The sequence below is a fragment of the Lethenteron reissneri genome, chromosome 43, assembly GCF_015708825.2.
Source record: "Lethenteron reissneri isolate LAM-NWPU_2019-01 chromosome 43, ASM1570882v1, whole genome shotgun sequence".
Classification (NCBI taxonomy): domain Eukaryota; kingdom Metazoa; phylum Chordata; class Hyperoartia; order Petromyzontiformes; family Petromyzontidae; genus Lethenteron; species Lethenteron reissneri.
Window position 1 is genome coordinate 2896413 of NC_083821.1, and position 20976 is coordinate 2917388.

A 20976-nucleotide genomic window follows, 5' to 3' on the forward strand; every position below is an offset into this window, starting at 1 on the left:
CAAACCTCCACCACCCTGAACAACCGCCCTCTCCCCTCGCCCGATCTCGCTCCCCTCCCCTCCCCTCCCCGCCGTAATGATTTGTCTTCTCTTTGCCGTCCAGAACTGCTGCAGGCGTTGAATGAACAACGGCAGGAAGGAGCGTTCACTGACCTGAGACTAAGTGTGAAGGGACGCGTGTTCCGGGCACACCGTAATATCCTAGCGTCCTGCAGCTTGTATTTGAAGCAGCTGATCAAAAGGTTCGCCTCCCCCCCTCCCCACCTCCCCACCTCCTGCCCCCCACCCCCCCACACTCTTTCTCTCACCAACCCCGTTCTCTTCTCCCTGTGCTCCCCCCACCCCTCCTACCCCCACCTCTCCTTGAACTCGCTCATGGCATGACGGTAAACGGGGCCCCCCTAACCCAGATCTTTCCGTCCCCACCTCCCCTCCCCACCACCACTGCCGCTCCACTGACGAACAACCAACCTCGCACCGCACCGCCACCACCATCACCGCCATCGCCACCACCATCACCGCCATCGCCGCCACCACTGTCAGCACCGTCAGCACCACTATCGCCACTGGTGCCACTACCGCCACCGACACCACCGCCATCAAAGCCGCCACCACCACGACCATCACCACCATCGCTACCGCGCCTGTTGTTGCTGTTGACGGGATGAATCCGTTGCATTGTGGGTGCACGCACACACACACCTAACTTTCTACCTCCCGACACGAAGCGACAGTTGCTGCACACAAAACGGCACTGCCCTGCAACCCGCGCAAGGTTCACGGAGACGCGGCGGACGTGGCCAGCGCCGTGGCGCGATAGAATCGGTCCGTGAGATGCCGAGGGGACTGCAGGTGCAGCGGTGTCTGAGCGTGGGTTGGAGCGCGGGATTTAGCGTGGGGGCTGAGCGTGGGTTCGGAATCGCTGTTATTGCTGCCGGTTACTGTTCCACAGCCTCCTTGTGTACGGGAAAGCGCACGTCTAGGGTAACCTCATTTGGGCACGACAACACTCACTTTACACTGCTGTCAACATGCCTCCCTTACATATTTCACGGACTTATGCTGTCGCTGTACGGCGCTGCCGCTGCAGGGCGGCGGGCGGTTTCGTTTTTTTTTGCATCATAATGCCGGGAAGGGATATGCGGCTCGTATTTGGCGACATCCCCTCTTTGGCTTGGTGCCGAACGCCACGCCGCCCGTCAAACTGTTCGTCCATTGTCGTTTTAAACGGCGATCGTTCACTTATTTTGTCGGATTTTTGAAAATTTGCGCTTTGTTATTTTTCTTTCTTCGATGGCGCCGAGGCGAATTGTTTACGTCGCCACGGTAGCTACGGACGGACTCGGAAGTAAGTAAATACGTACGTTGGCAGAATTGTTACCGAAATTTATTTCTCTTTTTTAATGTCAAAATAACCTTTGGATTCAGCGACGGCGAAGAACCGTTCCCAAAATTGGATAAATCGTGGTTGTTTATTATATTTTTTTTGGCGTTAAATATTGCTTTCAACGCGACCCTGCCGAGTCTCTCCCCGGCCGTGCCGATGCGCGTCTCACCAATGCGTTTTCGGATTGTGGGGGGGGGGCACGGGGGGCTGTGCACCGCGAGCCATCAGGCGCCGACGTCCGTCCGGCGTTTCCCTCCCAGCGCGGGAGCGAAACGCCGGAAGCAACCCGCTCCCAATGGCTCGCGGCGACGTCCCGCGAAGTCGGAGAAGGGGGCAGAGAGGGGCGATTGATTCAAGAAAACCGTCGCCGATTCCCACCGCCCGGCCGTCGTCGGTCCGAGACATGTCGAGCTGTCGCTGCAGTGCGTGTTAACGATGCACGTCTCTTTCAGAGGGTCACGGGCGACGTTCGCCCCGTGGCTCAGAAATCGGAAAAGGGCAAATTAATTCCCGTGCATTTTTGCTGCCGAGTTGACGCCGCGTTTCCGTCGATGTTTTTTTTGCCGATTTAGAAGCACGCTTTGTTTGCAAGAACAGAAAAGGGGGCCTTTCTGTCACGTGGGCGTGCTCAGAGTTTCCCGTGGAAATTTGGCTCGAATTGCTGCAGATTTTAACGCCAACAATTGCGAATTACAGTAATGCGTAGAGATTATTTCTAATAGATTATTAGGGCATTCGTAGTGGTTTGAATGAAAGAAAGAACTGACATGATGAGAGTGTCTCAGCAATGGATATCTTTTTTTAAAGGCCGTTTGTCCGTTTTAACGCTTCTGGAACACCCAATATATTATATATTACAGCCCAAACCAAGTCAGGAATTCTAAATACACGTTTTTCGCAAAGATGTCCCCTTTTACGTAACTTCCTTTTGCACGAAGGATTTTTGTTTTTGTTTTATCGCAGCTGCTGCTACGGACGACACCATCGTCTCTCCATTCTCCCACCGAGGGCACCCACCGTTTAGACGCACGCCTCAAATTGCCGTATTCTCCGTATCATGACGCAAGTTTGCCCCGCCCCCCGAAATTATAAAGCAAGTCACGAGGTGCATCAATCTGGTAGGTGCACGCGTGAGTGTGTGACCAGATTTGTGGTGCATCTGTCAGTTATCTCAGTCAGTCAGTCACCCCATGGCACCTGGGTCTGTCCCCGTGACTTCACGTGGCCTCGGAGTGCACCTGGCCTGGCGCAAGCGCTGCGGCGACATCACCGCCACATCGTGGCGAATGTTGTTGTTGTTTAACGTTATTGACACCGGGCACACTTTTTGGGGTGCGTCCTACTTTTCGGAGCGTCCCATGATCCGGAGAACACGGTGACCTAGCTGCCCTTGTTCCGTGACCTCTTTATTCCAGATGGGTTTTGTAACCAGGGGAGCGATCGCTCCGGAGCGCAGACGGCATTAGTGCGGCACGCGCAGGCCTCTCTCCCCACCATCACGAGGCTGCGTTGTGCTCGCGTTTCTTCAAAGCGATCGCACGGCGACGCGCGCGGGAACCGTTTAACATCTGCCTTTATCTCCCGCATCATTAAGGCTACTTGCACTAGCTTTTAGAAGATAAGAAAATGCGCGCACACGAACGCGCGCGCGCACACGAACGCGCGCGCGCACACGAACGCGCGCGCGCACACGCACGCACACGAACCCACGCACGCACACGTACACTGGTGTCATGTGAATGATTGCAGGTGGGCCACGGATAGCTTCGGGAGTTGGCACAATTATCAGTGATCGGCTCCTATGCGTGAGCGCTACTGTCTCTTCGCTGCGAATTGCACCTATTTGTCCCGGGAGTATGAGTGGGTGAGTGGGTGAGTGGGTGAGTGAGTGAGTGAGTGGGTGGTTGAGTGGGTGAGTGAGTGGGTGAGTGGGTGAGTGGGTGGTGGAGTGGGTGAGTGAGTGGGTGAGTGGGTGGTTGAGTGGGTGAGTGAGTGGGTGAGTGGGTGGTTGAGTGGTTGAGTGGGTGAGTGGTTGAGTGGGGGAGTGAGTGGGTGAGCGAGTGGGTGGGTTGTTGAATCAGTGAGTTAGCGGTTGTGTAAGTTGTGACCTGCAGCGACGGCTGTTGGAACACAGTGTGGATGAGACCAAACAGTCGGTGTCTGTTAGACCAAATCCTCAACACGGGTGGAGGAATCATCGACGTTAACTATGGTAGGAGCGATAAAAGAATGTGATAATGAGGCGACTAATCACCAACCCACCACAGATGTTAACCACCTTGCCTGGTATACAGAAGGTCGTGGGTTCGATGTCGACCCTGACATCTGTATATCTGGAGTTGGCATGTTCTCCCCGTGTTCGCGTGGATTTCTCTCCGGGTCATCTGGATTTTCCCCTCCACATTTCGAAACGTGCCTTTATATTTGGCTGCCATAAATGTCCACACGATGATAGGCCACTTCGTTGAGCAATCATTTGTAATAGCCAGATCGCTTCTGAAAAATAGCTACATAGCTCAGTGGGCCTTACCTGCTCGAAAAAAAAATAGTTTAAAAAAAAGTAACCCTGTGAGGGAGTGAGTGAGTGGGGTGAATCACCGAGTTCTGGATCATTAAACCCGAACGCTTAATGTTGAGTGCATTGCCACACTGTAATTCGCTCTCACCCAGTGCTATGAACACCATGTCGTGAGCACATCACACCAGTTCTCTTGTCCTTACATTGGCTCACAATCAAATATGGAATTGATTATAAAGTCCCTGCTATTGACCTACAGGAACTTATCCATTTCTATGCACCACCAATGAGGTCTTTCTGGTCTTCTTCTTCGTATTCCGAGGTGAAGGCTCAGTTCCTGGGGTGGTCAGGCTTTTGCCAGTACAGCTCCAAGACTGGAACACGTTGGCCTCTGACACTAAGCAAAATCACAATCTTTAGAGCTAATGAGATCTTCCCCTGGAAACTCATCCCTGTAAAATGGCCTATTCCCCATAGTTATGGTCGTCTTACCGCTGGCTCTGTCTTATTTCCCTGCTTTCCATACACGGCACGCATTGGGGATGAAATGCCCCTTACAAATGTAACTTATTATCATGAGTCCTGACTCAACTGTCAAAGCAACATAACTGGCGCGTGAATCAAATCAGCAGCCACAATGACGATCGTTATTCCGGGTGACATGAACGAATGAAAATTGCTCGTGGTTTTACCGAACTCGAATATCGACTTTCGTCAGCGGCTCATCCTTCCCGTCTTATCCGTCGATGCTCGTGCAGACCACCCACCAATTACGAGCCGCGCGAACGTGCGGCAGCGCCAATTAACCGACCGACCGACCGCACAGCAGGCGGGCGCCTGCTAATTGGTCGGGAGCGGAGAGCCACGTAGTCCAGTGCCCCCCCCCCCCCCCCCCGGAGGGATACGTTAGGGACCCCCACGGCCATACGGATGGCTCTGCGTACTGTACGTACTCTATGCGGGTCGAGTGACTGACGCGCGTTCATTTCCAGGCGGTATTATCTCCACGGAAATAATTATTTTTGGCCGTGGAATTTCCACTCCATATCCAAGCTGCTGCTGCTTCGGTGGTGGTTAGAACGCTGCCGGGCAGGAGCAGTGCTGTTAGCACGCTGCACCGCGATACTCCGCTAACCACCCCCCCCCCCCCGAGTTCGATTCCCAACCACGGCCAGCGTCGGTGGCGCACGGTGGCGCACGGTGGCGCACGGTGGCGCACGGTGGCACGGCCCGGTGGTGGCGCGTTCACCGCTTGTTTGGTTGTTGTTGTTGTTGTTGAAGAGGTTCACGGTTCGATTCCAGCGGCCGCCGTGATTTAATACTGCGGCGGTGCGCTAACAACCGTGACGACAAGTCCGCGTCACGCCATCGGGGGTCCAAGTGACACCATAAATAGCTCGCCTGCAATGACACGTAGCAATCATTGCCCCCTCACTGGCGGGCTGTTGCCGCAGGTCTCCGTTGCAGGCGAGACTCCAGTCCTGGTCTCTTGAATTCTCGCGATGTCACGGATCAACGTGACATCTGCACGGCCGGTGCGGAGGGATTGTGGTCCAATGGCACGCAGAGCCCTCATTCAGCAGTGGGTTTTGACCAAGCGCCATAAACATTTTTCTGAAAACATGTACAGTGTATTGTAGACATCGGCAGGATGCCACTGTGGGTGGCAAATTTTTTAGCAAATGGGAATTGCGATCCGTCAATGACCAGTTTAATTTGATCTCTCGGCATGGTAGTTGGCACAATGGTGCAAATTTCTTATACCTAAATACTATTAATTATTTTTTTTACCAGGTAAAGCCTTTTTTCAGAAGCAACCTGGCCACAGATAGTTGCTTATTGAAGTGGCTTATGTGGAGATAAATCTACGCCACCACAGGGAGAAAGAGCATGCAGACTATACAGCAGGCGCCAAGGTCGGGATCCAACCCACGACCTCCTGCATACCAGGCGAGGTAGCTAACATCTCGCCACCATGGCAACACCTAAATAATTCACTGCTCCTGGTCGCAATAAAGAAAATTGGAACCGCTAAAAGCGGTGCCATCATCCCCCCCACCACCTCCTCCTCTGTCCATCCGGCCGTTGTAAATGGGTCCAACCGCAGCGAGTCGGTCGGCAGGTCACGTGTGTGGTGGGGCAAAGCGTGGGTCATTGCCACTTCTTCCAAGCTGTCTGGCCGCCATGGAAGAGTAGGCCAAAGACCCCACCGGAGGGAGGGACTCTCCAGAACTCCCTTCAAGTGTGGGCCCCTTCCGCCAGCGAGCGGTGCTAGCAACTTCTAGTCTCTGCCCTTCATGCCGGCTCGCTTTAGTAGCAACCGCGTCGTTTTATTTTGGTTCCGAGGTGAAAATGAAACAAGGCCTCCGCGCGGCACACCATGCTGTTCGAGAGCGTAGCCCAAACGACTCCGTCGCGCTCGACCCAAACCACCTATTTAATACGTTTCGGGGGGGGGGGGGGTTTAATAATTCAGCGAGCATCAGGCACTCTGATCTTTTCTTTTACTTTCCCGCGTAGAGACCTTAGATGGGGGATGGAAGCCGACGTTATTTATTTAATTATCTCTCTCTCTCCCCGGCCCTTTAATTCCGGGCAAGAGGTTTGGTTATCAGCCGCCGCTATATCCAGCGCTTTTTCGGAGTTGGCAAAACATGGGGAGAGGGGAGGGGGGCGGAATCGATGTAACCCCCCTCCAGCCCCACCGGGGGAATTGGAAATGCCACGAGACTTTTTTTGTGTAAGTCGGCGATCTCACGCGGGGGCGGTGGGGGGGGGAGCCAAGGTGCACCAGTCCCGTTGGGGTTGCGCCCCTCCAAAATAGTGTCACTTGATTAACATTTATTTAGTTATAATTGACGGCAGGCGTTGTCCCGCGAGATGAGAGAGAGCGCGCTGTCGCAGGGCCGTGGCGCGACATCGCCGTTCCGCGTCGGAGAATGGTCCCTTGTCAGATGATGTGGTCGCAGAACGGCAGGTTATGCTTACGATGATGATTATGTCACATAATCGGGGAGAACATGCAAACTCCAGATATACAGACGTCAGGGTCGAGATCAAACCCAAGACCTCCTGTATACCAGGCAAGGTGGTTAACATCTCACGACTGTGGTGGGTTGGTGATTAGTCGCATCCTTATCACATTCTTCTATGGCTACTAACATAGTTAATGTCGATGATTCCTCCAGACGACGATGTGGCTTATCATCACGTGGACATTTACTGCAGCAAAATAATCTAAATAATAAAGACGCATGTTTTTAAAAGTGGGGAGAGGAAAAACCGGAAGACCCGGAGAAGAAATCCACGCGACCACGGGGAGTGAGAGAGACACGCAAACTCCAAATATACAGCAGCAGGCGTCAGTGTCGGGATCGAACCCACCACCTGCTGTATACCAGGCGAGGTAGTTAACATCTCCTAGCCACCATGATGATGATGAGAGAGAGACACGCAAACTCCAAATATACAGCAGCAGGTGTCAGGGTCGGGATCGAACCCCTGAGGTGGCATAACTTTTTATTGTGGCCAATTTCAGTGCATTATTTTATGGCCATTTGAAATCAGTGGCGTTAGCAAGTAATCCGCTCCACTTAGCCCATTGTAAATGAATCGGTGCAGCTAAAGTTTTGCCACCTTTAGGGGGTGCCCATTTCTGCCTCGGCCTATGGAGGACTATGCAAGGTGGCCCAGAATACTGGCATGAAACACGTGTTAATTGTGTGTTCTTCAAAGTTAATATTTTATCTCTGTTGTCGTTATTAATAGTTGTGTTATTCTTCTCCCATGGGGCTACCCTCAAATCTGTCACGTGTCAAACTCGACCAAGAACCGCTGAATGAGTTGCGACAAAGAAACGTAAATTGGTGGACGTAATGTAGGTCCGCTTGACAAGTTCGTTACAACAAAGTGACCCTTGGTGATTTGTTAGAAGTAAATTACAATAACCCTACGTGCCCTGACTACTGGGCCACTCCTGTACATGGTGGACTTCCTCATATGCCTAGCAAGCAGTGTTGTTATTCGTACGTCAATAAGCCACCCCTCCCCCCCCCAACTTAAATATGCAATTTCCTGGAGCTGCAATGTGGCAAATTCTGTGTAAAACCCGTTGTGACTTTGATTGTCTAACGTGCGGTCAGTGGTGACGAGACTACTCCCATCGGCTCGCTACGTTTGAGAGCCCTGGCTGCAACCCGGATGGCCAGAACCCGGAGTCGAACTCGGGCTCTCAGTAGTGCCGGTGAACGGTGCTCTGTGCGCGGTCCCTCTGACTTTGCCATCACTGCCTCGACCCGTGCCCGGGCCGCACCCGCCTCGTCGCGTCTCGTTGTCCGTGGTAGTTCGGATAATCATAGCAGCGAGCGAGCGATTTTTAACGTATCGCCCGTGACCACGTGTGAACCCCGCAGGTGGAATTACCATTTTAAAATTGGTTTCCAGGGAAAGTAACTTACACAAGGCAGTAATGATTCGAATGGGCAAAGGCAAGAGTTGATGGCCAAGGGTTAGATGACATTGGGAGGGAGGTTTAGTGGGCGGAAAGTGGGGAGGGATGGGGCATGGTGGGATGGAGTTGGGGGGAGGAGCAGAAGGCCACGAATTATTCCACGAAGAGAGGGCACATCATTTGGCATCCAATTCCTCATTCCGATGCACTTGTCAGGAGCTCCTCACTAAATCCGTTTACGCAAATTCCCCGCTCCCTCCCAGCCCCCCCCCCCCCACAGCTGTCTCCATCTCAGCCCCTAACAATGTCAAACCTCAGTCCCCTGCAACTGAATTGCAATTTCGGAGAGCTGCCACGAAAAAATAAAGTTGCAAAAGATGACGACGTGAACTCAACTGGCGACCCTGCCCGCTGAAATTGGAGCCACCGATTGTTGTCGCGCGAAAGTGGCCCGTGGCAGTCACACGAAAAAAACAAAAATGAAAATCACAGTCGTGCCAACGCCTTCCAATGCCGCGTGCTGATGCGAGCCGTCGCGTAAAGACGACCCAACCAAGTGCGTCGGCAACAGCGGCGACTCTTTGAGCACGATTCGTGGTCCACGGCGACGCAATGACGCGCGGTTGTCTTTGTCGGTTACGGCGCAGGCAGCAGGGAACCGACGACCCAGCGGTGGCGTTGAATCCCGAAACCGAAGTTGACCGCTGGGAGTTTTCCCCGCGCGCAACTCCGTCGCCGTCTCGAAACGTCACGCGACGCCGCACGTCGAACACCGCGACGGCGTTGGCGGCGGCGGCGGCGGCGGCGGTGGGGTCGCTGTGGTTTTCGCAGCGCGGCTCCACGCCATCGATCCGTTGAAATCGATCGCGGGTCCACCTCTTTAGTTGTTAATACGAAGCAAGTAGCGGATTCACCTCCACGCACTAATCGATCGTCGTCACAATTGAGGGGTCGCGATTTGTATTTTTAAACGGTAATTATTTTGTTGCCGTTGCTATCGCCGTTAAAATTGTGCTCGACTGTAGCCTCCCCTCGTGGCTGCGAGGATTGCACGAAGCCATCACGCACAGCATTTGCCAACTGAAAATAATCGTTTCTTACACGCTCGGTCTGATTGACGTTGTCGTGGGCGCAAATCTTCGTTTTTACGCGCCGAATGAGATTAAGTCAGTGGCTGAAGACAGACGGCGACGACGATCGTAACGGGGTCTGGAACAAATACTTTAGCGGAGCACGTGGACGTTCGCGCAGAGCGGATCATTGACGCCCGCTGCGAGGAGGCGTCTCGCGCAAAGGAGGCGTCTCGCGCAAGGGAGGCGTTGAGCGCAAGGGAGGCGTTGAGCGGGTGGCTGATGTTGGGCGGTGGCGATCTGGACGGCTGCTCCCTCGTCGCCGCTCTCATTTTTTTCATTTTTTCCGATTGACAAGAGCCCCCGGGTGAAAACAACAAGGGCACGAGGATGCCACTGTGGGTGGAATATTCGTTCGCGTGCGCGGGGCTTGGAGCTGCATAAATCGGCGGTTTGATTTGATCTCCCGGCGTGGTGGTTGGCACAATGTTGCAAATTTACTATACCGAAAAACTATTGAACAAAACTTTTATTCTGCCGGGTAAAGCCCACTGAGCTATACAGCTCTTTTTATCAGAAGTGACCTGGCCACAAATGGTAGCTCAGTGAAGTGGCTTATCACGTGGAAATTTAATGCATCCAAATACTCTAAGCGCGTGTCTCTAAATGTCGGGGTAAAAACCGGAGGAACCGAAGAAAAATCCACGCGACCACGGCGAGAGAGAGAGAGACCGTGCAATCTCCAAATATACAGCAGCAGGCGTCGGGTTCGGGATCCAACCCACGACCTCCTGCATACCAGGCGAGGTAGTTAACATCTCCTGGCCACCGCGGCACCCTTCAATAATTCACTGCTTTTGACCGCAATTAAGAAAATGGGAAACGCTAGAAAGGGGGTGCTGGGCGCTGGGGATGTGGACAGCTCCCCACCGTTCGCTGCTCTCATTTTTTTTGTTCTCTCATTTAATAGTTTTCTTTTTCATATTGACAAGAGCCCCGGTAAAACTCGGTGCTCCTGGGTTCTGGAAAAGGGGGGAGAGGAGATTGGGGCTCACCCCCCCCCCTCCCCCACTCACGTAGGGACTGCGAGCGGTAGGGGTTGTTGTTTTATATACGGGGAAGGGAACGGGACGGAAGAGGAACAAAAGCAAAAAGGGGGGTGGGGGTTGGGGGGGCGATAGGCCTCATTATTTTGAAAACGGAGAAGTCTCACGGTGAGTGCGGGAGCTGCCTGGCAAAGCGCCTGCATTTGTATGTGTGTCTGTGTGTGTGTCTGTGTGTGTGTGTCTGTGTGTATGTGTGTCTGTGTGTGTGTCTGTGTGTCTCTGTGTGTGTCTGTGTGTATGTCTGTGTGTGTCTGTGTGTCTCCCCAGTGGGGAGCGGTGGTGTAGCGGTTTGCGCGCTGCGCTATGAACCCGGCGACACGGGTTCGATTCCCACTCACGGCCAACACCAGTGACGATTATCTGAACCGGTCCTGGGCATCCCCTAGGTCGACTCAGCCTCAAATGAGTACCTGGTGCGGTGTGTAAACTTCGCCACTTAGGAGACAAAGGCGGTTGGGCGTGGTGCTGGCCACCCACCCCCTCGTCTACCGTTCCGGCCTTCATAGGTGCTCGCTAACAGCACTTGCCCCTACAGTCTGTTAAGGCTATATGGGGGATCTTTGTCATTATCTTTGTGTGTCTGTAAGGCGGCCGGACATGGTGCTGGCCACCCGCCCCCTCGTGTGCCGTGCCGGCCTTCATAGGTGCTGCTACTCGTTATCGGCACTTTCCCCAAACAGTCTGTTTACAGGCTATACGGGGGATCTTTGTCTTTGGGTATAATGTGTTAGGGGAGCAGTAGTGGCAGCAGTTGGCGAGCTGCGAACCCGAGTTCGACTCCCGCTCACGGCCAGGGCGCAGACGTGAGCGCGCTTTTTTCCACATTTAATTTTTCCTGTCGGAAGAGTGGTGAGAAATATCCACTTCGCCTCCCAGTTGCTCCCCACCACTCCTCTCCATCTCCCCGCTCTCTCTCCCGCCTGCCCGCCCTCTCGCTCACTCTGTCTCTCTCTCTCTCTCCCTCCCCAGTGTCCAGGCCAGTATTCGGGGGTGCATTGTTAAGGTCGTCTCATTACCGTAATGGTCCCCCATCACCGAGGAGCGTGTTACTTTGTGACATTTTCCATTTTAATTGGAACACTCGGCAGTTAGGCTCCCCCGTTCAGCGAGAAACGAAAAAAAAAATCCAAACCGTCTCGCGAGCGCTTTGCTGCAATTGAGTCGGAGCGATTCAAATCGCAGGAGGTGTCAACGCGCAAATTTGCGCGAGGGGAGGTTAGCAACCGTGGGAGCCCGGCCCCCCGAGTTCAATTCCCCGTCAAGGCCGCCGACGTCAGTGACGGGAGATGTCCATCTGAGCCAGTCCCGTGTCTCTCCCGCGCCAATTGGCAGCGGTCCGTGGCGGTGAAGTATGTTCAAAACAGCCCCCGTTGACAGACATGCCATTGGAAGGCCCACTTCTAGTTGAGGCGTTGATTTGCTGCTTGGATGGATGTTCCCTTTCCAAGGCCGTTTGTCCTCCACGGGAGATCCGTGGTGCTGCGTGAACACAAGACAACAACAATAACAACAACAGACAAACGCAGATGTCAAAGGCCGCGTACGTAATTATTTCTGGATTAGTAATATTGTTGTTGTTGTTGTTGGTGTTGTTTTACGATTTACGTTATCCCACTCAAGCCGAACGCTTTGGGCTCGAATAACAATACCCTACGTGACTTTACCGGAAAAAAAACAAAGAGTACGGTGTCAACAACCCAGAGGCACGTGGGAGCCAAGCTGAGGGCTGCCCGAAAGCCTGACCAACACTGATAGAGGCCCTTAGATGTTCCTTGAAAGTCGGAGTGCGTTTGATGTTGCGAATGTGCAAAGGGATTAGAGACTTCCACACCGAGGGAGTGACGGCGGAGAAGCGACGTGAGGCTGTAACAGGCTGAGACCTCGGTGCCCGAAGCAGATTTTGAGTGACGCTGCTGCTGTGTAAGGGTTCTACTGTGGGCTTCAGTGCAAGGCGAGAGTATTGCTGGCCTGGCCATCTCTCAACGTCCACATCTTCTATACATTTTTATCTTTCTCTCTCTATATATATTTCCGATTCTCGTGTTTCTCTACCCGTTCTCCCGAATGCCGCACGTCGTTCGGACGCTTTGCACGCTGCCCCCGGCGCCTCTCTTCTATCTGTTGCTATTGTTGGGGGAGGGGACCATCACAATCGCAGGACATCTACACCTAACGAGAGAATTCGTTTCTGAGCGGAGCGCACCACCCGTTCATCTCACACAGAGACGGTCATCGCATCGCGCGCTTTCGCAGGCTCTTCTGCGGCCGTCTGGAACACCCTTGCTTCCGATATTAGGAAGCGAATGGGAGCTGTGCACATTTAAATCATCTCGATTGAAAACGAATTTCTTAAGAAACTGCTTTTTTGTGTTTTAGTTTGTTGTCCTTCCCCTCTGATTAGCGCGGTTGGCGATGCAGGGTGCGAAAGAAGTTCAACGTACATACATTTAGACAGCTGTGTCAAGATTATTTTGATTACTTTGCTGAGAAAAATGTCCACATGATAAGCCACTTCGTTGAGCTATCATTTGTGGCCAGGTAGTTTCTGAAAAAAAGCTAATAGCTGAGTGGGATTTACCTGGTAAGATAAAGTTTGGTTTTATTTGTACAATATCTTTTTTGTGGCAATATTTGTTTACCTTTCCAAAACTTTGCACTGCTATCGTGTTTTTGTTTGTTTGTTGTAGCGTTCGGACGCCGTGCCCCTTCCTGGAAATCTGTGAAAAAAGAACTTGACAGCACATTGGATTCCTCCACCAATAAATAAACATTCTCACGACTTTGATAGCGCGTTGCTCTATGACCTCGGCGACACGGGTTCCATTCCCGCTCACGGCCAACATCGGTGACGATTATCTGAGCCGGACCTCCCCTAGGTCGACTCAGCCTCAAATGAGCACCTGGCGAAGTGCGTAAAAAAATCGCCACTGGGGAGACAAAGGCGGTCGGGCGTGGTGCTGGCCACCCATCCCCTCGTGTACCGTTCTGGCCCTCATATCTGCTGGCTAATAGCACTTGCCCCTACAGTCTATTAAGGCTACACGGGGGATCTTTGTCTTTGTGTGTGCGTAAAGAGGGGTGTTGCTGCCCGTCGATGTGACACCGCGAGCGTCGTCGGCCTTCCCCCTGTAGACACTTTTTTTGACTCCGCTTTCTTAGCGGCGGCGCGGAGGAACGAATTAACGAGCGACCGCTTCATTCGTTCGCCAGGGTTGTTGAGGGCCCCATTAAACACTCAGTCGCGTTAAACCAACAAAGAACGGTGACCCCGTAGAATGGCGTTACGAAATGTGGCTTCGGATTAAACGTCCGTAATATATTTTTTCACTGATTCAACTTTTGGGGATTGGATCACACATGCTGTGCGGAGGCGATGTGCAGCTTTGGTGCTTTGTTGCAAATTTCAGGTAGTTTTCTTTGCAATTATTATTTGGCCAATGGCAGTTTACAGTGTCGTGGTTGTGTTTGTCATTCGCTATGAGAGGAAGCAGGCGAGGGACCCTGACGCCTGCTGTATATTTGGAGTTGGCCTGTGTCTCTCCCAGTGGTTGTGTGGATTTTTCTCTGGGGCCTCTGGTTTTTCCCTCCACATTTAGAATCAACATCACGCGCTTGGACTCTTTGGCTGCTATAAATTTCCACGCGATAAGCCACTTAGTCGAGCTATCAATTGTGGCCAGGTCGCTTCTGCAAAAAGAGCTTTATAGCTCACTGGGCCTTACCTGGTAAAATCAAGTTTGGTTTTCGTTTATATTTTGGTATTCCCGTACAGATAGAAAACATGTGGAGATTAGTCCGCACTTGCTGTGCACGATGCATGTCTCTCTCTCTCTTTCTCCCCTCGTGGTCGCGAGGATTTTTCTCCCCGGTTCCTCCGGGTTTTCCCCTCCACATTCAGAATCGCCGTCATTCCACGCGTCCAGAGCAGGGCTTGGCTAACAAAGTAACGAGAGGACCCATTTGAAAAAAAATTCGAATTCGGTAAAAAAAAGAACCCAACCGTAAATATTTCAAGAGGCGCAATGCAAGTGGTGAATACGAGACGGGGGTGCTTAATAAATAATGTCACGAAGCGGTCACTAAACCCCAGGTTTAGAGTTATTGGGCCACTGCCATATGTGTCCACACGACTATAAGGCACTTCTTTGAACTGTCGTTTTTGATAGCCCAGGTCGCTTCTGAAAAAAACAGCTACACAGCTCAGTGGGCCCGGCCCTTACCTGGTGAAATAAAACAAAAATCGTTTAGTTTAAAGTTTGATTGTCGTGAGACACGAGCATAGTAGCAGCTTTGCCCACCACGGCCGCTAGCGTGCCCGCGAGCAGTCCGGGCGGCTGGCTGCTTGGCCCTGGTCACCCCCACCACCACCACCACCACCCACACCTCCTCCTCTCTCCCACACCACCACCACCCACACCTCCTCCTCTCTCCCACACCACCACCACCCACCCACACCTCCTCCCCTCTCCCACACCACCACCACCACCACCACCCACACCTCCTCCTCTCTCCCACACCACCACCACCACCACCCACACCTCCTCCTCTCTCCCACACCACCACCACCACCCACACCTCCTCCTCTCTCCCACACCACCACCAACCCACACCTCCTCTTCTCTAACACACCACCACCACCACCCACACCTCCTCCTCTCTCCCACACCACCACCACCACCCACCCCTCCTCTTCTCTCCCACACCACCACCCACCCACACCTCCTCTCTCCCACACCACCACCACCACCACCCACACCTCCTCCTCTCTCCCACACCTCCTCCTCTCTCTCACACCACCACCACCCACCCACACCTCCTCCTCTCTCCCACACCACCACCACCACCCACACCTCCTCCTCTCTCCCACACCACCACCAACCCACACCTCCTCTTCTCTAACACACCACCACCACCACCCACCCACCCCTCCTCTTCTCTCCCACACCACCACCACCACCCACACCTCCTCTCTCCCACACCACCACCACCCACCCACACCTCCTCTCTCCCACACCACCACCACCACCCACCCCTCCTCCTCTCTCCCACCCCTTCTCCCCTCTCCCACACCACCACCACCACCCACCCACACCTCCTCCTCTCTCCCACACCACCACCAACCCACACCTCCTCTTCTCTAACACACCACCACCACCACCACCCACCCACCCCTCCTCTTCTCTCCCACACCACCACCACCCACCCACACCTCCTCCTCTCTCCCACACCACCACCAACCCACACCTCCTCTTCTCTAACACACCACCACCACCACCCACACCTCCTCCTCTCTCCCACACCACCACCACCACCCACCCACACCTCCTCTTCTCTCCCACACCACCACCACCACCCACACCTCCTCCTCTCTCCCACACCACCACCACCACCCACCCACACCTCCTCTTCTCTCCCACACCACCACCACCACCCACACCTCCTCTTCTCTAACACACCACCACCACCACCCACACCTCCTCCTCTCTCCCACACCACCACCACCACCCACACCTCCTCCTCTCTCCCACACCACCACCACCACCCACACCTCCTCCTCTCTCCCACACCACCACCACCAACCCACACCTCCTCTTCTCTAACACACCACCACCCACCCACACCTCCTCTCTCCCACACCACCACCACCACCACCCACACCTCCTCCTCTCTCCCACCCCTTCTCCCCTCTCCCAGACCACCACCACCACCCACCCACACCTCCTCTCTCCCACACCACCACCACCACCCACCCCTCCTCTTCTCTCCCACACCACCACCCACCCACACCTCCTCTCTCCCACACCACCACCACCACCACCACCATCCACACCTCCTCCTCTCTCCCACACCACCACCACCCACCCACACCTCCTCTCTCCCACACCACCACCACCACCACCCACACCTCCTCCTCTCTCCCACCCCTTCTCCCCTCTCCCACACCACCACCACCACCCACCCACACCTCCTCCTCTCTCCCACACCACCACCAACCCACACCTCCTCTTCTCTAACACACCACCACCACCACCCACCCACCCCTCCTCTTCTCTCCCACACCACCACCACCCACCCACACCTCCTCTCTCCCACACCACCACCACCACCACCATCCACACCTCCTCCTCTCTCCCACACCACCACCACCCACCCACACCTCCTCTCTCCCACACCACCACCACCACCACCACCATCCACACCTCCTCCTCTCTCCCACACCTCCTCCTCTCTCCCACACCACCACCACCACCCACACCTCCTCCTCTCTCCCACACCACCACCACCACCCACCGCTCCCCTAATCCCCGGGTAAGCCGGCCGACTCGTCGTTAGCCTGGAGGGAGCTCACCGTTCGCCGGGCACAGCTCTGCACTGCGACGGAAATTCGCCACGTCCGCCCCAATCTCCAATTACATTCGGATCAGCAGAGTATTTTTAGGGGGGGGGGGGGTCTCGATACCGAGCGGTAGAAAATAGCAGCGGCGGAGGGCCTCCGGTATCGCGGCCGCTCGAAGGAACGTGAAAGGACGCCGCGTGCGGCTTTCCGTGCGAAGCGATTTCCCGTCGCCTTCTCGTCGCAATGTTCCGTGGGCAGAGAGCGAGGGAGGAGAGAGGCCCGCGGGTTCGTATTTGCCGTGAGTTGTCGGCGCCACGGGTAGCTTCCCCCCCCCCTCCTCCTCCTCCCCGTGGGGTACGCGGGAACCGTCTTCCCTTCTTCCGGTGATCCACCAACTCTCTCGCCCTAAGGCATTCATGGCTGGAGGTTGTGGTGATTGGGGTTGGCCTCGTGCGTGGCGTTGTCGTGCCACGGCCAAAACTTTGAGACAACTTGTGTCGTTGAATTATTTGACACTTCTTTACAGTTTTGTGCTTTCTGTGTGTGTGCGTAAAGAGGTGTATTGTTTTTTTAGTGCAGCGGTTAGTGCAGCGGTCAGCGCGCTGTGCTACGGATCCAGTGATCCGAGTTCGCTTCCTGCTCTTAATCGGTCCTAAGCCTCCACTAGTTCGACTCAGCCTCAAATGAGTACACGGTGCGGTGCGTAGGAAACATCGCCACCGGGGAGACAAAGGCGGTCGGGCGTGGTGCTGGCCACCCACCCCCTGGTGTGCCACCGTGCCGGCTTTCATAGGTTATGAAGACGGCCTCCCCATGTCACTGTCGAGAGTTTGACCATACTTCACCACGCTGGGCAGTGCGGGTTGGTGGAGAGAGACGGTCCAGGACCCAGTTTCAGTTATTCCCCACCGCCACTGATGTGAGGCCGTGACCGTGAATCCAGGAGTCGAATCAATCATCGGTATAAATTCATTCCTATTTGGTGGCAGTAAAAGTATAAAAAGGATTCATATTCTTAGGTTTTTTCGGTAAAGTCACATAGGTAAAAAAAAAAGCTTCAAATCTAGAATATAAAGAGGATAATAATTTAGTCAACTTATTTTTCATTGTAGATGTTCACTGAAATGGCAACTTTGATACCTTTGTAGAACAAAGATGGCTGTCTACTGGGGGGACTTCTGACGCACGGAAAGTCCCAATGAATAAGAGAATAGAGAAAGGTAACAGAAAGAGAATATATTGAACATTTTACACCGCGCAGTTTATGAATATTACATTCAAACTACGTGGTAACAAGCTGGCTGGCTTCGCCCACTCACTGTCGGCTTTAGAGTCGCACCCTGTGAGTGCGAGGCAAATTGCTCGGTTCAATGTTGATGCGGATCGTACGCAGTCCGTTCTCCTATAACGAGGTAGTCGTTGCATTCTGGAAGAACACCGCGTTATGGAAGAACCGCGTTGTATTAAATTAAATGTTATAAAGGGCGTAAAGCACCGTCCCCGATAACACCACGAGATGCATAACGCAGGCCGCACAAAGCCCGAGGCGCGTGGGTAGCATCTAGAAGCATCCAGCAGCATCCCAGTGCCTTGTGCGATGATGATGCTACGTCGAAAAATGCCGTACGAGCGATTATTCCTACTTGCGCTGCGACGTAGTTCCGTTCACTCGATCGCGTTATATTCGACCCAGCATCCGCGTTATAAAAAGAAAAGTGCTCCCAAATAAATTCGCTGCCTTACACATCCAGTTCGCGCGATGGCAACTACACGCGGCGTTATAGCCGAAGAGTTTGTATTTGGTGAACCCGAACTCCGTCAATTAAACCAAATCAAGCTACACGCCACAGTGTTTGGGGTGCCACTTTTAAACGGCTTACTTTTCTGGTTATTGTTATAAGCGTAGATGGTTATTTTGAGTAAGCATTTTAAACTCTCTAGCCCTTTAAGAAGATTAATCTTGATTTGAAGCTTTCGTGACTGCAGGAATCCATACTCTTCGGTTCTTTCGGTAAAGTCATGTTGGTACCCCGCTCCGTCCTATTGTCTTCACCATTAACTCACCCACCTACAAACTGGCCCGGTTTCTGTCTGAGACATTGCTTCCTTTCAAGGGCAAGTCCACCTCAGCTGTACTTAACTCAGCTCACTTGGTTTATCTAATCAAGGATATCTCACTGTCTCCAGATGATTTGCTTATCAGTTTCGATGTAGTCTCTCTGTTCACCAATGTACTTGTACTTGACACCATTGCAATCATTGAAGACTTGGTCCAATAAGGACTGAATCCAGATGTACCAACTTTGGTAAGGCACTGTCTTACCAGCACATACTTCACCTGGAATCGTACATTCTACAAACAAAATGAGGGTACCCCAATGGGTTCTCCCTTATCGCCAATGGTAGCGAATGTTTTTTTGGAGAAATTTAAGACATGCCATCCATACATCCACCCTACATCCTTCCTTGTGGAAGAGATACGTAGATGACACGTTCGTCATCTGGCCACATGGCCTGCCAGCACTGAACCAATTTCTCAACCACATCAATTCTATACACCCGTCTATCAAATTCACCATGGAAGTGGAAAAGGATGGCAAGCTACCATTCCTGGATGTTTTGATCGAGAAGAGACCTGATGGCTCGTTGCGACATTCGGTCTACAGGAAAGCCACCCACACGGAGGCCTATCTAAAGCCTGACTCCCACCACCATCCAGCCCAGAAAAATTCCATCATCAAAACACTACACCATAGGGCCCGCTGCATCTCCGACCAGCGCCACCTAGCCAGTGAACTGGAGCACGTACACCAAGCCCTCAGGATGAATGGATACTCGGACCGTACAATCCGCAAAGCTGTCTCCCCAGCCATGCGGAGACAACCTTCTGAGTATCCAACCAAAACCATAACTTTACCATACATAGATTTCCAAAATCGTAAACAAACACAAGATCCAGGTTTGTTTCAACACAGTACACAAAATCCGTGATTTAATCCCATCTGTAAATGATGTGATTCCTAACATGCAATACCCTGGTGTCTACAACTGAGTTGTGGTTGCGGCAGCGGTTACATTGGGGAAACGAGCGGGCTCGCACTCCGAAGGTCGCGAGGTCAAATCCTGGTTGGGCGGCTTGACCCAGCCAGCCCATCATCTCTCGGGGGGGGGGGGGGGGGTCGATCGACATTCGTACAAACTTTGTGGGAAGTGAACAGCGGTTGTCCTACTGAGAGAGAGAGAGACTCACCCCATCGCCAAAGGGACGTGGAATTTCCACGACTTACTCGGGGCTGTAAACGGGAGGCGCGCACCACCCCGATGCTCATTGGCGCACACGACGTCTCCTTTGATGCGTCTCTTTGTCGGTGTGGGAGGGAGATTGGGGGACGACGGTGAAGCGTTCCTCCCTCGGGGACGCTCGAATTTCACTGCAACCCCCGACTCATTTTTTCTATTACTCCATGAATATATGAAGGCCCACTTCAAAAATAATCCTAACTTTTAGAGACGGGGTGTTTATTATATTTATAGCTGCGATGCATTATGTACAACCAACGGAATTATATTTAAATGCTATCCTCAATGTTGTGGCACTGTGTCTTGACCCCAAAGGGGACATCAGAGGCGCTATTCATTTCAAAAACTCATGCATTGGAAATGCGGTCTCCTCGAGGGCTTGGGCGGCTAACGTACGGCAGCAGCTGGGGCGTCGTCGTTCCCCCCCCTCCTCCTCTTTCTCCTCGTTGCACAAAAACCCCGTTTGTTTTTATTCGTCTTATTTTGTTGTCGTTCTCGCCGTCACGAGACGAAGGACCCCCCCCCCCGCCCCCGCCCCAACTCGGAACTTACGCCGTGGAGAGAGCGTCGCGACGCGCGGAAGCGGACGTCGCAGAGCCAGGCCGGAGATTCCGTCCTATACGAGGGCGAGGTTCGCCGCGTGATGGCCCAACCGACCTTCTGAAATGCATCCGAATTAATCGCAGAACGAAATTTAATGTGACGGAGGTGGGGGGTAGGGGGGTTTGGGGTGCAGCCATTGGTGACCAGACTCAGACCATCAACTCCCTACACTTGGGAACCCCCGGCTTTAACCGCAGGCAGCTGA

General features: G+C 53.3%; 1 protein-coding gene across 1 annotated transcript in view; it reads left to right on the plus strand.

Annotated features, from left to right (window-relative positions):
- LOC133353277 (kelch-like protein 29) overlaps positions 1-20976 on the plus strand; it is an 88748-nt gene that overhangs the window by 46924 nt on the left and 20848 nt on the right. The window contains exon 6 of the mRNA XM_061569386.1: positions 104-242. Coding sequence (XP_061425370.1) covers positions 104-242 — 139 coding nt within the window. The remainder of the gene's footprint in view (positions 1-103; positions 243-20976) is intronic.